This window comes from Bacillus rossius, chromosome 7 (assembly GCF_032445375.1).
Source record: "Bacillus rossius redtenbacheri isolate Brsri chromosome 7, Brsri_v3, whole genome shotgun sequence".
Classification (NCBI taxonomy): domain Eukaryota; kingdom Metazoa; phylum Arthropoda; class Insecta; order Phasmatodea; family Bacillidae; genus Bacillus; species Bacillus rossius.
In genome coordinates, this window is record NC_086335.1 from 65,109,077 (window position 1) to 65,123,650 (window position 14,574).

The 14,574-nt window shown below is 40.7% G+C and overlaps 1 protein-coding gene across 1 annotated transcript in view; it reads left to right on the plus strand.

The window, feature by feature from the left end:
* The window catches only part of LOC134534225 (DNA topoisomerase 3-beta-1), a 29,638-nt gene that overhangs the window by 5,922 nt on the left and 9,142 nt on the right, over positions 1–14,574 (plus strand). Inside the window, exons 4-10 of the mRNA XM_063372497.1 lie at positions 482–649; positions 1,353–1,481; positions 1,841–1,959; positions 4,556–4,756; positions 5,443–5,647; positions 6,072–6,254; positions 13,354–13,563. Of these exons, the coding sequence (XP_063228567.1) occupies positions 482–649; positions 1,353–1,481; positions 1,841–1,959; positions 4,556–4,756; positions 5,443–5,647; positions 6,072–6,254; positions 13,354–13,563 (1,215 nt within the window). The remainder of the gene's footprint in view (positions 1–481; positions 650–1,352; positions 1,482–1,840; positions 1,960–4,555; positions 4,757–5,442; positions 5,648–6,071; positions 6,255–13,353; positions 13,564–14,574) is intronic.

Below are 14,574 nucleotides of genomic sequence, written 5' to 3' on the forward strand. Positions count from 1 at the left end.
CACGAGGGTTCAAATTTACTTTCCAATTTTCATCACTGAAAAAAATTAAATTGGTCTGTTTTTGCCATGTCTTATTGCTTGGCAGAAACTATGGCATAGTAAGGGACAGTGTTTTGAGAATAAATATGGTTTTACATCACATAAATGTGCCCAGAAGCTTTAGATAACTGTACATTCCAGATCATAATTGGCTCCAAATCATTTGGGTGCCAATTTTGTGATCAGTCACAATTAGAATAAATTATTCTCTGGTTTAAGATGTTTAGAATTTCTAAAAGAAACTGTGTAAATGTAGCTAAAATAATGTGATTACAAACTTTTGAAAGTCTATATAATCTGCTGTGAGATATAACCATAAGAGCATTATTTACTAAAGGCACACAATATTGTTTACTAAGAGAAAATTGATTGCGGCAAATAGTTTTTCATAAATTCGTGGGGCAACATGTATTGTTTTTGATGGTGTGGTGTTGTGATGCAGGTAGTGTTCAGAGCACATTTCTCTGCCATCACTGATAAAGACATCAAAGCAGCCCTTGCCAACCTCGGCAAACCCAATGAGAATGAAGCTCGAAGTGTGGACGCGCGGCAGGAGTTGGATCTGAGGATTGGGTGTGCCTTCACGAGATTCCAAACAAAGTTCTTTCAGGTGAGGCAATTTAGTCAGATGTGGACGTAAATGATAAAAGAAAAATTTTACTGTGTTATAGCTAACTAAAACTTTTGAATATTGGCTGGGGAAATGTTTTCAACCTCACCCATGCTAATAGGACAGTTAATGTTTATTTAATAATAAAAAAACCACCTTTAATCACATGTACTAATAGTTGAGCTAATGATGTACTATGTATTCACCATCAAACACTGTAAAAAAAAAATTCATTTCAAGTAACATTGAAAGAAATCTTAAAAGAAAATTATTAGGTAACAGAATTTATGAAGTTCTTAAAATATAAGTACATGGAGAAATCCATACTTTTTTTTAACTTTTAAAGCTAAATTTATTAGCACAAAGTAATATTTTCAATAATAACTTAACTTTATCTTACCTTGTAAACAATAGATAAGTTTAAGCACAATTCAGTTTATATAATTTTCAGTGCCGTATTGAAAGTATGAATACGAGGAGGCTTATAATATTGAATAGCGAATGCAATTTTTTTTTATAATAAAATATGAAAAGTCTCTTTTTCTCTGTTCCTGGTTTGCTTGTGACCCTTTCCTTCCCGAATTCTATGTTATATTCTTTTTTTTTTTCACCCCCCTTCACCTATTTCCCCTTGTACCATTTTATACCACGTTTGGAAAACTGTACTGAGGTTAACCATTAAAAAGTGCACATGTCCTTTCAGGGGAAATATGGCAACTTGGATGCATCTCTCATCTCGTACGGTCCATGCCAGACTCCAACCTTGGGCTTCTGTGTCCAGAGACATGACGAAATACAGACCTTCAAGCCGGAGACTTACTGGGTGTTGCAGGTACGGACTTGTTTCCTTTAATTTTAATTTTAACACTTTCGTAATTTCATTGTTAATGTCACTGTGGATATGATCACATCACTGAAATAATTGTTGATTTTTTTTACATGCAACAGATGACTATCTTATGAGAGCTAGAAGGATACACACACACACACACACACAGACACACACACACACATAGGTACTTACACCTGGCACTATAAAATATAAAACACAAATACAAACAACATAAATATGGAGCAAAAAGGAGAAAACGAAAAGTAAAAACAAATGTGGAACAGCAGCTCAGTGTACATGTATCCCCCCAGTTGTGAAACGTACAACAGGTAACATGTTGCCTTGTGCGTGGTCTGCAGATGATCGTGCACACGAGCGAAGGTCGGGAAGTGAACTTGGACTGGGAACGAGTCAGGTGCTTCGAGAAGGACATTGCCACGATGTTCCTGCTTCAAGTCAAGGAGTTCAAAGAGGCCCTGTAAGTCAGCTTTACGTAGTTCACTTCTCCACTTGTGTTGTGTTTTATTGCATGCTGTACTGTTAACCAGTGGAGTAGTGGTTTACTCCTATGAATTTGCTGCCTGTTTTTTTTTTCTTCGAATATCACGATTGGTTTCTCTTTATTCCCGCTTTTTTTTTTTTACATTTGGAAGGTTATAAAGTTTGTCGGAGTAGTATCATAACTTAGGTAAAATGGTACATTTAATCACTCGAATGTGCCGGCGACTGCTGAAAGCACTTTGATCAAGGAGTCTGTGTCGTGGCATATCTGGAGAGCAGGAAGGTCCGCATAAGGTTGTGAATTATACTGAAACAGGTTGACGACTCCCAAGTAGGATGCTTGTTCTTGGGTTTGAATGGCACATGAAGCCTAGGCATGCAAGGAAGCGCAAGGAGTAGACATTGGTGCGTTTCAACAGTTTTCAGGCCACTAAAATTTCCCGTCACTAAATATTGAATATTTGCCTCTGTTAAGGCAGAGAGTGTATTAGAGATTTTTTAAAGTGTCTATTGAGAGTATTTTTATGGTTAGTTGTAGTGATTCCCAAAATAATGATCACATACTAAATGCCAGTCACTTCTCGGGGAAAACTTACAGTAGCTGCCAATCAGGCATTCCACTAAATTATATAATATGCTTTAGGTAAGTAAAATTTTTAAAATTAATTTATAGAAATGTAATGAAATTTTACTGTGTTTTGTCAATAGAAAATTTAATAAGTGTAATTTTTTTTATAACACCAGTTATACTCTTTTATTATAAATTACAGCATTACTTTATGCTTGTGCATAAAATCTCTGTGGAAACTTGTATGTTAAATACTCTTTGTAATTAAATGTTAGTTTTAAAACAAGAGCCGGGTAAAAGAAATGAAAGTGATTATTAATATTAAGAACATTGAGTTTTAGAACATACATACATATATTGAATTTAGAAGGCTGAAAAGGACTGTCATTTTGAATGTGATAATATAGTTTATTAATTAAAGTCCTACACCAAATTCAAAGAAATATCTACGGATCAAGATTGAAGAATGTGAATTTAACACTTGTAAAAATAAACATTAATAGACAATTAGCTAGATGAAGATTCGCTGCTTTTAAAATAACTCTAACGTATACTACTTCAGGACTGAATCATCATTCTTCAAGTTCATCAGCTTCTGTTCACTGCTATGAAAGACCACAGAAATTAATATTTTGAAGATTTTGTTTTGGTTGGATATTTATACAATTGTATGTATGGTGATGATGTGTTGTTGCTTCAGGTATATGTGTGTTTACTTAGTAATAGATTAGTATTGAGTAATAGGTTAGTTATATCCAAAATTCTTCATATTATCATTAATTTCTGTTAAAGTTTGTATAATTCCTAATTTAAATTTAACTTTGATTAACTTCGTATATTGCACGACTATTCCTGATAAACTTAGTATGTATTTGCCCTCAGAAGTCCTGACATGACAGTGAGCTGTTTCATTCATAGGTTCGTCTGTAGGGCACTTTTAATTTGATTTAAGGGTTGTGCGGTTATGAATGAGAGATGAGTATAATTTTACAACTATACGCGTATGTATCGAAATTGATCAGTTACTTCAATGAGTTAGTTTTTTTTTTGAGTGTAGTTTGTAGGTCGTGTACATTCAGGATGTCCACAGTTAGTACTTTCGTACTAGATCTAGTACTTTTATAACTTTTTTTAGTGGTTTAGTACAGATCTAGTACATTTTTCTTTAATATAATAATATTATTGTAACTCCAATATGTTTTATTATTAAGCGTAATTATTTTAAAAAAACTATGGAATGTATGTGTGTGTGGTGTGATACTTAAGTTGAGCATTGCAATGTCATAATAACTTCCTAAATTGTTAAAAACCATAACAAATTATAATTTGGTACTTTTTTTTTTCAAATCTAGTACTTTTTTTTTCTCGCCTAAGTTGGTACGAAATATTTTTTCCTTGTGGACACCCTGTGTATATTGGAGAATGTTGCAGTTGGCGTCTGTTTCCGTGATGGAATTCCAAACTACGGTAAATATGTAGTCGCGGTATATGCGAAAAAAAATGCTAAAAATCCGAAAATACTTTTATTCTATGCTCTTTCACTTCCTCTTTTCATTAAAACCGGCAGAGATAAGAAATTCCAAATACTTTAGTAGATATCAAATTTTTTAATTTTCATCACAATGCCTGTGTATTCATGCAGAAATCACAATTGTTTCTTGTTTACGAGTATCTATTATCTTTTTTATTGGACAATTTTGTCACGTGACAGTTCTGTGATTGGCCAGTATTCAAATAAACCAGTACGTGATTATTTATTCATTTATTGTAGCGCAAGTAATAAGTAAAAAAACAATTACGTGAGTTCCTACTGTTCTTCCTTTGTCCCGGTTTGTTTGGTCAGGTCAGTTACCCGTATTCCAATTTTGATCTCATGAGGGGCATAATAAAGACGTAGTAGGGAGACGATGAACCTGATCAAGCCCAGAGGATGGTCGCGGGTGCCAGGGCACGAGGGCTCGTTGGCACGGGACCCGGAGCGGTGGGGCGCGTGTGTCTGGCGCAGGGTGGAGAGCGTGACGACCAAGGAGAAGGTGAAGGTCCGGCCGCAGGCGCTGAACACGGTGGAGCTGATGCGGGTGGCCAGCTCGGGCCTCGGGATGGGGCCCCACCACGCCATGCAAGTGGCGGAGAAGCTCTACACCCAGGGCTACATCAGCTACCCCCGCACCGAGACCACGCACTACCCGGAGAACTTCGACCTGCTGTGAGTCACTCCTTCGTTAGCGTCATTCGCGAATTTAGCAAGTGGTCGAAATGTGTCACGAATTACAGAATAACTTTTTAAAAAAAAATTCCTGCTTAAAAAAATCTTCTGCATAACTATAAAATATTTACCATTTGACCTATAAATTCACGCAATTCTACCCTATTAATAAGTTTTCCTTGTTAAGTCTTAATTTCAAAGTACCTTTGAGAAATTCTTATATATCAGGGAGATATCAATTTTGGATATAAAATATGCTAATTTTTCCAGCCCCCTAGTTATTGCAACCCAAGTTTACTATTAAAAAAAAATTGTTTCTGTGCAACTGTGTTTCTAATGAGCACATTTACATGACTATTCAGGACAGCCTTGAAATTATCAAACCGTTTAACCTTTGATTGAGTTTCAAACAGTTTTCTATACACACGCACGTGCACACACACACAGAGAGAGACACACACACAGAGAGAGACACACAGAGAGAGAGAGACACACACAGAGAGAGACACACACAGAGAGAGAGACACACACAGAGAGAGAGACACACACACAGAGAGAGAGACATATGTATAGTAGGTTTTGTTAGATAGCTTAATGAGTGAGGGATTGTTTCTGTTTGGGTGAGGAGTCGGTAATATCCAGGTGGTCTGCTGGACAATGTTGCTGGAGTGTGTGTCGCCCGGCAGGAGCGTGCTGCGGCACCAACAGCACAGCCCCGAGTGGGGCGCCGAGGTGCGCGAGATCCTGGCGGAGGGCATCAACAAGCCCAGGAAGGGCAAGGACGTGGGCGACCACCCGCCCATCACGCCCATGAAGCCGGCCTCTCGCGCCGAACTGGACGGGGACGCCTGGAAGATCTACGACTACATAGCCCGCCACTTCATCGCCACGGTGAGCCGCCGGTCCTGTCGTGTGCGAACACAGTCGAACCTCGTTGGTGCGATTCCCGTTTCTGCCGAGTACGTTCACGGTCTCCAGAAAACGAAGCGTGCTTTCCTACGTTATTCAGTATTTTTAATACGAAATCGTAAATACAAAGTTGTTTCGAGCCCTCAATTTACTGTTTACATGTATATAAGTAAACATTTAATACAAATTTCACTACCAAAGTTCAAAATAAATAGATCACGTTTTCATAACCATTAAATAAAAGGTTCCTCCTAAGATGTGTGGGTGTATCCTACAGTACAAGTTGTGTCTTTGTATGTTTGTTGTGCCCGTTCTTTTAGTCTCATACTGTTGGAAGGCATTTTACAAATTTAAATAAATTGAAACCATTTTTTGTTCCGAGAGTTAATGTGTACTCTGATTCCAGCTGTCACGAGACTGCACGTACCTGAGTACGACCGCCACGTTCAAAGTGGGTGTCGAGACGTTCTCTTGCACGGGTAAGGTGCTGTTGGACCCGGGATACACCACCGTCATGCACTGGCAAGCGTTTGGGAAGAACGAATCTGTCCCGACATTCACCCCAGGGGAGCTGGCCAACATCAAAGATGTGAGTGAAGCTCACCAACAACAAACATAGATTTCTGGTGAAAATTTTTCCATGTCTTGGTTACTGTTTAAAAAAAATTTTTTTTTTATTTTTTTGTTATATCTAATTTGCCTGCAACTGTGTTGTTAAAATATTTTTAAAGTTAAACAATTATTTAGAAGGGTAACATACTGAAGTTTAGGGGTGTCCCAAATTTCATAAAAGTCGAAGTCAAATCACAATTGTTCTATTAAAAAGTTATAACTTCAACTTCGAACTTTGAAAGTTTGAAGATTCATGTTTGGGCATAGTGCTAGAACGTGTGGTGGTTTGGATATTTGAATTTGGCGCCATCGATCGTGAGTGCGCCACTGTGGCGGCCATCTTGTTCAGCAGTGCCATCTGTAAATAGTTTCGTCAGTCTTTTACCGTTTCTCCGCGTTGCTGGGCGTCATGCAGCTAAACTATTAGTTTCAATTCAGTTTTGTGAACATTTTTGGTCCTCCGGGCCGGATATCTGTATGTTTGAGCCAGTTTATTCGGTGGATCGCATAAACAACGTAAAAGCCATTCAGATATCGGTCTTCTTTGTTCAAAAATTGACATGTGCAGTACCGTTACGAATCGCGTGCGTGACTTTATCCGGGACTATAGTGTTGTGCTATCAAGAAAATATCAGTGTATACGCAAACACTGTATTATTTGAGATCATAAATGTACTTTACGTAATTTTGATTGCGTGCAAGCGATTATAGGCAACACGTGTGGTTTTAGGTTAGGCCTAGGTTACCTATCTTGCATTGGTTCGTGTATTGCCGGTGCGTCCGAACGTCTGCAAGACCGTTACTTAAAATGTCAAATCAAGCCAAAACACGTTTGCGCCTCGTTAAGTGCCACATTACAAGACTTCTGACGCTCGCCGACGAAGTCGAGCGCAACCCGAGTCGCGCGGGACTTTTCAAGGCCACGTGTACCGATTTACACCAATTGAAGACAGACTTTGAAGAAAATCACATGCAACTTGCTATTCAAGCTACAGAGACCGAGTCAGTGGAATCTGAAGCCAGCGAAAGGGAACTTGAGGAATTTGATGAAGCCTACTATAGGATACAGGAAGTATTTAACAAGATCACTGTTAACGAAACAGGCCAGAACAAACAACGCAATCAAATTGCCAAGACATCTTCGAACGTTAAGTTGCCGAAGCTGCAGTTGCCAGAATTCAAGGGTCTCTTGACTGACTGGCCCACATTTTATGACCTTTTCACATCCTTGGTGCATAATAATGAGGGCCTGTCAGATGTGGAGAAACACCAATACCTTCTGACATCACTATCAGGTGAGCCATTTAATCTAATAAAGACACTCCCACTGTCTAAGGAAAATTATATTCTGGCATGGCAAACTTTGGTAGATAGGTATCACAATGTCCGGGCAATTGCAAACATGCATTGGGACAAGATTGTGCAACTTCCTCGTCTGTCAATTGTTGCGCCTGACAAACTGAGAAATATGGTAGATGTTCTAAAGGAGAATCTGGGTGCCTTGAAAGTTCTGAAGTTGCCTGTTACTGAATGGAGCTTTGTGTTGCTGAATCTAATGTTACCAAAGCTTGATCCAGATACAAGAAATCAGTTTGAAATAGCACACAAAAATGTTCAAATGCCCACATTTAATCAATTGTTAGAGTTCGTGGAGCTGCAGTCTAAGGCCCTGATGATGTCAAATCACACTCCAGCTGTAGTGCCTGACGCACGCCCTTTTCCAAAGAGGTCACTGCCTAAAAACCCAAATTTTAAATCCTCATTTCTAGTGACAGCAGAAGCAGAGCCCTGTAGTGCCTGTGGAGACATGCATGGACTTCACAAGTGCCCTGTTTTTACGGGTCAGTCAAGTGATGACAGGATAGAGTTTGTACGTAGGAAGATGCTGTGTTTTAACTGCTTACAAGGTCACAGAGTGAAGGATTGTAGGTCAAGAAGAAACTGTTATCACTGCGGCAGGAGACACCATTCTCTCCTTCACACTGCGGTTCCCAATCAAGAAGTGAAACTACCTGCAGGTGAATCCATCCAAGAGATTACTATGCCACAAGCAAGTCACAAGGAGGATGCTGCGACAGTGGTATCGCTAACTTCTTCAACTGCAGTTTCAACCACTGTCGTTCTAGGTACTGCTATGGTACGAGTTCAGGATGCAAGTGGAATGCTGCAAAATGTTAGAGTACTACTCGATTCAGGATCGCAGAGCTCATTTATTACCGAAGAATGTGTTCATAGGTTGGGGCTAAAGTGTTGAAGGGCTAAGGTTCCTGTTGTGGGTCTGGCTCACTCTGTTGTTGTTGCTAACAGTGGTGCAGTTACTTGTTTTCTAACATCATGTAAGGGCGTAGGAACTGACGTTGTTACTGATGCTTTAGTGTTGAAGAACATAGCTGCCAATTTACCCACCATTCCCCTTCCCCACCATGTGAGAGACATGTATCGACATCTGGAACTAGCGGACCCATCTTTTGATACTCCAGGAGCAATTGATATCCTTCTTGGTGCTGATGTATATCCAGACGTGTTTGATGGTGGGCGGTACCAGCCTTCGAAGGGAGTTCCTGTAGCGTTGCACAGTATATTTGGTTGGGTTATTATGGGTAAGGTGACTCAGGTTGCAGATACTTCCAGTAGTGGTGTTGTCTCAATGTATGCGTCATCGGATACAGCCCTAACAGATACCATCCGCAAGTTCTGGGAGACCGAGGAGTTACCATCTGTCCAGCATTCCAGCCTAGAAGACACAAAATGTGAGAATCATTTTGTTGAGACTCACTCACGAAACCTCGAAGGAAGATATGTACTGAGACTACCATTTAAGGAGAGAGACCCAGATTTAGGAGATACACGTAGTCATGCAGTTAAGAGGTTACGTCAGTTGGAATCCAGACTACATCACCAACCGGAAGCCTATACCGAATATTGCAAGTTCCTCCGTGAATATGAGCAACTGGGGCACATGCATTGTCTAGATAATGCAACTGGTCAGGAACGTCGTTACTACATCCCTCATCACTATGTGTGCAAGGAATCCAGCTCAACAACAAAGTTACGAGTGGTGTTTGATGCCTCAACTCGCTCCACTTCAGGGAAGTCACTCAATGATGTTTTGATGACTGGACCCAAGCTTCAAAATGACATTGTGGACATAATCACTCACTTCCGTCTTCACCGTGTGGTATTAACTACAGACATCTGCAAAATGTATCGTCAGGTTCTCGTGCATCCAGACGATGCACCATACCAGGTAATTCTGTGGAGGGAGAACCCTGACCAACCAATACGTGAATTCCAACTTGACACTGTCACTTACGGAGTCTCAGCTGCTCCATTTATGGCGATGAGAGCCTTACAGCAACTTGCAATGGAAGAGGGTCCTCTGTATCCGATGGCAGCAAGGGTTGTGATGGATGACGTGTTTGTAGATGACATTGTGACTGGTGCAGCATCAGTCACAGAAGCTCTCGCGTTACAGCAAGAATTAATAAATCTCCTGAAACAAGGTGGTTTTGAACTAAGAAAATGGTCCAGTAATAGTAAGGCAGTTTTGGATGCAGTTCCAGAAGATCACCGGGAGAGTCCACTTAGTTTTCATGGTAGCAATGAAGTTATTAAGGTACTTGGTCTTCAATGGGATTGGAAGGCAGACGTTTTCTCATATCATGTTCAGCATGCCAGTGCAACAGTCACCAAGAGAACCATCCTTTCAGAAATTGCTAGGTTATATGATCCGCTAGGGTGGATTACTCCAGTCATCATTCGAGCCAAAATCTTTCTCCAAAGGCTTTGGTTACTGGGAGTTTCTTGGGACGACACCCCACCACTAGACTTAGTTGCTGATTGGCAGGTTTTCATTGGCCAGTTGGATGTCCTAAGCAAGCTGTCCGTACCTCGTCTTGTTTCTGCACCACAGTCAGAATACCAGCTCCATGGTTTTAGTGATGCATCCAATGAAGGTTACGCAGCTGTTGTGTATTTGCGGACTTCTAGCCACGGTGAAACAAAATCACATTTGCTTCTCGCCAAGTCACGTGTTGCACCACTGAAGACAGTCACACTTCCGCGACTTGAATTGCAGGCTGCACTCTTGCTTATCAAATTGATTGAATCACTGATCACAACACTGTCCGAGCGAATCCATATAAGTTGCATTTATGCATGGTGTGACTCGACCGTAGTGCTTGCTTGGATTAAGATTCCGCCACATCGGCTGAAAACATTTGTGGCGAACAGAGTTTCTCGTATTCAGGAGAGCAAGGTTCCGGTTCACTGGAGACATGTTTCCTCTGCTGAAAATGCTGCAGACTGTGCATCAAGAGGACTCTCACCCAAGGAGCTTCTAACACACCCACTTTGGTGGACTGGGCCAAGTTGGTTGACAGCAGAGGTGGATTTATGGCCCAGTCAAGGATATACCAGTTCAGAGGAAGGTAAAGAGGAGTTGAAGGCAATCACGCTAGTCTCATTGGTTGGTCAGTGTATACCGAACATTCTTAACATCCTTTGTAGGTTTTCGTCCTGGTCACGACTGCAAAGAGTACTTGCGTACGTGTTGAGATTTGCATTAAATTTAAAGGTTTCAAGGGAGTTGCGACACACAGGTCCTCTCACTGTAGCAGAAATTGACGCTGCCAAGAAGGTGTGTTTGAAGCAGCTTCAGCAAGAGAATTTCAAATTAGAGTTTGATTGTTTGGCTGCAGCTCGCGAATGTTCTTCGCTGATGGGATCATCCGTGTAGGTGGACGCCTGCAGAATTCACATGTAGCCTATGAAATGAAACATCAAGTCCTGCTTCCCAAAAGGAGTTTTGTGACAGAAATGATTATTGACTACTATCATGTCTTACACCTTCATGCTGGCCCCAGTGCCACACATGCTGCAATTCGGTGTGAGTACTGGATAGTGGCAGGTAGAGGAGCTGTCAAGACTAGGATACACGCTTGTGTAAAATGTTACAGATTCAGAGCCACCAATGTGCAGCCATCCATGGGAAATCTTCCACCAAGTCGAGTGCAACAAACAAGACCATTTCTGAATGTGGGTGTTGACTATGGGGGCCCTTTCCAAGTCAGGCTTTCGAATGGTCGAAACAGTCGTTCATCCAAGGCCTACCTGTGCTTATTCATATGCTTAGCAACTAAGGCAGTACACTTGGAAGTTGTTTCATCATTGAGTACCACTGCCTACTTAAATGCCTTTTTCAGATTCGTGGCTAGGCGTGGACTCTGTAAGGCTGTTTTTTCAGATTGTGGAACCAACTTCATAGGGGCACGTCGCTACTTCAATGACCTTCAAAGGTACCTGAGGAACACCTCTAACTGGCATTGTGTGGCAGACACTCTGGCTACTCGTGGGATTCAGTGGAACCTCAATCCTCCATCTGCGCCACATTTTGGAGGCCTGTGGGAGGCAAGCATCAAGTCTGCGAAGTACCATCTCAAGAGAGTCGTTGGCCAGCAGATACTCACGTTTGAAGAGCTGTCGACTTTGTTCACTCAAATTGAAGCTGTCCTCAATTCACGTCCACTCTGTGCCATTTCATCAGATCCAAATGACGTGGAGGCCCTTACGCCAGCACATTTCCTTGTTGGCACTTCTCTGACATCTCCTCCAGCTGCAGACCTCACGGAAATTCAGACCAACAGATTAGACAGATGGCAGCTGGTACAAAGTGCATCACAGCACTTCTGGCAGCGGTGGCACAAGGAATATTTGCACACACTACAACCACGTGGCAAGTGGACCAAAAGCGAAGGTGACCTGCAGGTTGGTGACCTTGTCCTCATCAAAGAAGACCACCTTCCACCCCTGCAGTGGCAACTCGGCCGCGTCGCAACCCTACATCCTGGTCAGGATGGTGTGTCAAGAGTAGCTACTATCAAACAGCAGCATCGAGTGGTGAAGCGGCCAGTGATAAAATTGTGTCGGTTGCCAGTCAACTAAGAACCAGTGTAGTGAAACATAAAAAATGTTATTTTTGGTGGGCGGTATGTTTGGGCATAGTGCTAGAACGTGTGGTGGTTTGGATATTTGAATTTGGCGCCATCGATCGTGAGTGCGCCACTGTGGCGGCCATCTTGTTCAGCAGTGCCATCTGTAAATAGTTTCGTCAGTCTTTTACCGTTTCTCCGCGTTGCTGGGCGTCATGCAGCTAAACTATTAGTTTCAATTCAGTTTTGTGAACAATTCATAATTTGCCTTTGACCCTAGAAAAGTGAACTTCAAACACACCTTCTGAAGTTTCAGAAATTTGAGATAGACCCTGGTGGAATAAAATCCCAAAAAAAAATAGTTTGTGGAAATGTCTGTATTTTAATTTTTATTATTGTGAAAGAAACGTTTAGGCTGCTTAGGTTTTCAACATAGTACGTTTAAATTCTTGGGTCCTAAGTCTTGCTTTCCTGGTAATGGATGTGTCATGCATGGGCATTCGAGGAGTAGTGGAGTAGGCTGAAACGTGCTACTGGACAGCAGATTATGTGCATTATTCTCTGAGAAATAACCATGCATGATTATGGGATAATACAGAATCTCATTAGTTAGGTACAACTGCACAACAGGATACTGAGAAACTTAACTCAGCTTCCCTGAAATTGTGTGAATAGTATTTTTTTCTCTGGAAAGCTAGGAACTCTAGTTATGTATTTTCTGATACGCCTGGCATCGTTACCTGTATTTCCGTTGGTTTAGTGCAAGCTGCAATGGGCTACGTGCTACAGACACAAAATAATTTTTACGTTACTTTCAGGAGTACTATTCATCGTAACCACAACGACCCTCGTCAAATTGATTTTGTATTTATTTTTATTTTTCTCAGTAGTGGACAGCTGTTATTACTAATGATTTTACTGTGTTAATGTATCAGGTCTCAATCAAAGGTGAAATAAGTATAAGAAATATTTTAGTGTCATATTTGTGAAAATGTATGTATTTTACTTTTGATTTATAAATGTATAAAAATAAAAAAAAATTGCTATCAAGCAAGTCACAGTTGAGGTATGAACCACTTGAGGAGAAAGTTTTCCCAGACACTTTAGTAGCAATTGCTCCAACAGCCAGCCTTATTGTTTTTGCAGGCAAAGCTGGTGGAGTGTCAGACCTGCCCTCCCGACTATCTGTCCGAGGCAGAACTCATCACGCTGATGGAAAAGCACGGTATTGGCACCGATGCTTCCATACCGGTGCACATCAACAACATCTGCCAGAGGAATTACGTTACGATTGTGTCCGGGCGCCGGCTGGAGCCTACCCCTCTGGGCATAGTTCTGGTGCATGGCTATCAGAAGGTGTGTTGAACTTACAGTAGAACCCTCGTAGAAAATCCCTCTAACTCACTTACAAATTTTTTTTGCATAATTAGTTTAAACAGTTTAACACTTGACCTATTCGTACATACAATTTTATATCCTTCTAATATAAATCTAAATTTTTAAGTACATACCTTGAAAAAACATCTTAAAAGGGTTTCACTGCATTAAAATAACCATTTTAATTGTGTACTTATTTACATTCTTAAGTAAAGCGGTGTTGTTAGCTAAGCAATGATATACTGAAATATCTGGTGTTTAGATGATAGTTTTAGTTTTATTGATTTAGAGATTTAATGCTTGGTATATTTATTTACTCCTAAAACTTAATGTATGTATTTGTAGAAAGAAAAGCAGAAACTACTATGAAAACTTAACTATTTTATTTGTTTGTAACAGCATAGAAACTAAATATAAAATATCTTTAAAAATGGCCATTTATGGCACCTGGGTATTCAACTGTGAGCTGTAACATTGTTCTTATAAGAAAGTATAACTTATAAAGTTGTTTAGAAAGCTTATGTGTTTGCAGAACATAAAATAAGTTAATGTTAGGGCAGGACCTATAATAAGATCTAAGATGTAATGTTGTGTTCATACTTGCTGTTTGCATGATATAATTGAAGTATTAATCTTTATAGTAACTTAAATGAAATTTTACATCCTCGTAAGGATCCTTGGTGGCCATGATTGCTAAGACATCACATTCGTGTTGTGGAGGTCGTGGGTTCAGCTTTAACACAGGAGTGTGACTCAAAGCACGGAGTCAATACACCAGTAGTCCACAGCCCACTGTAATCTCGGAGGTCCCGTTGCCGTGAGCCTTGTGCGCACAACTGTGTGACATAAAGCCCTATCAGCTATCGCGTGCAATCATACAGATGATTCAGGTCAAGTGTCACCCGAGCGGTCAGCGCAGAGACGGAAGGGGAAGTAGAGGATCAGTGGGGTATGACCTAAGAGTTTTGAAAATCTTGGGTGGGTGGTGCC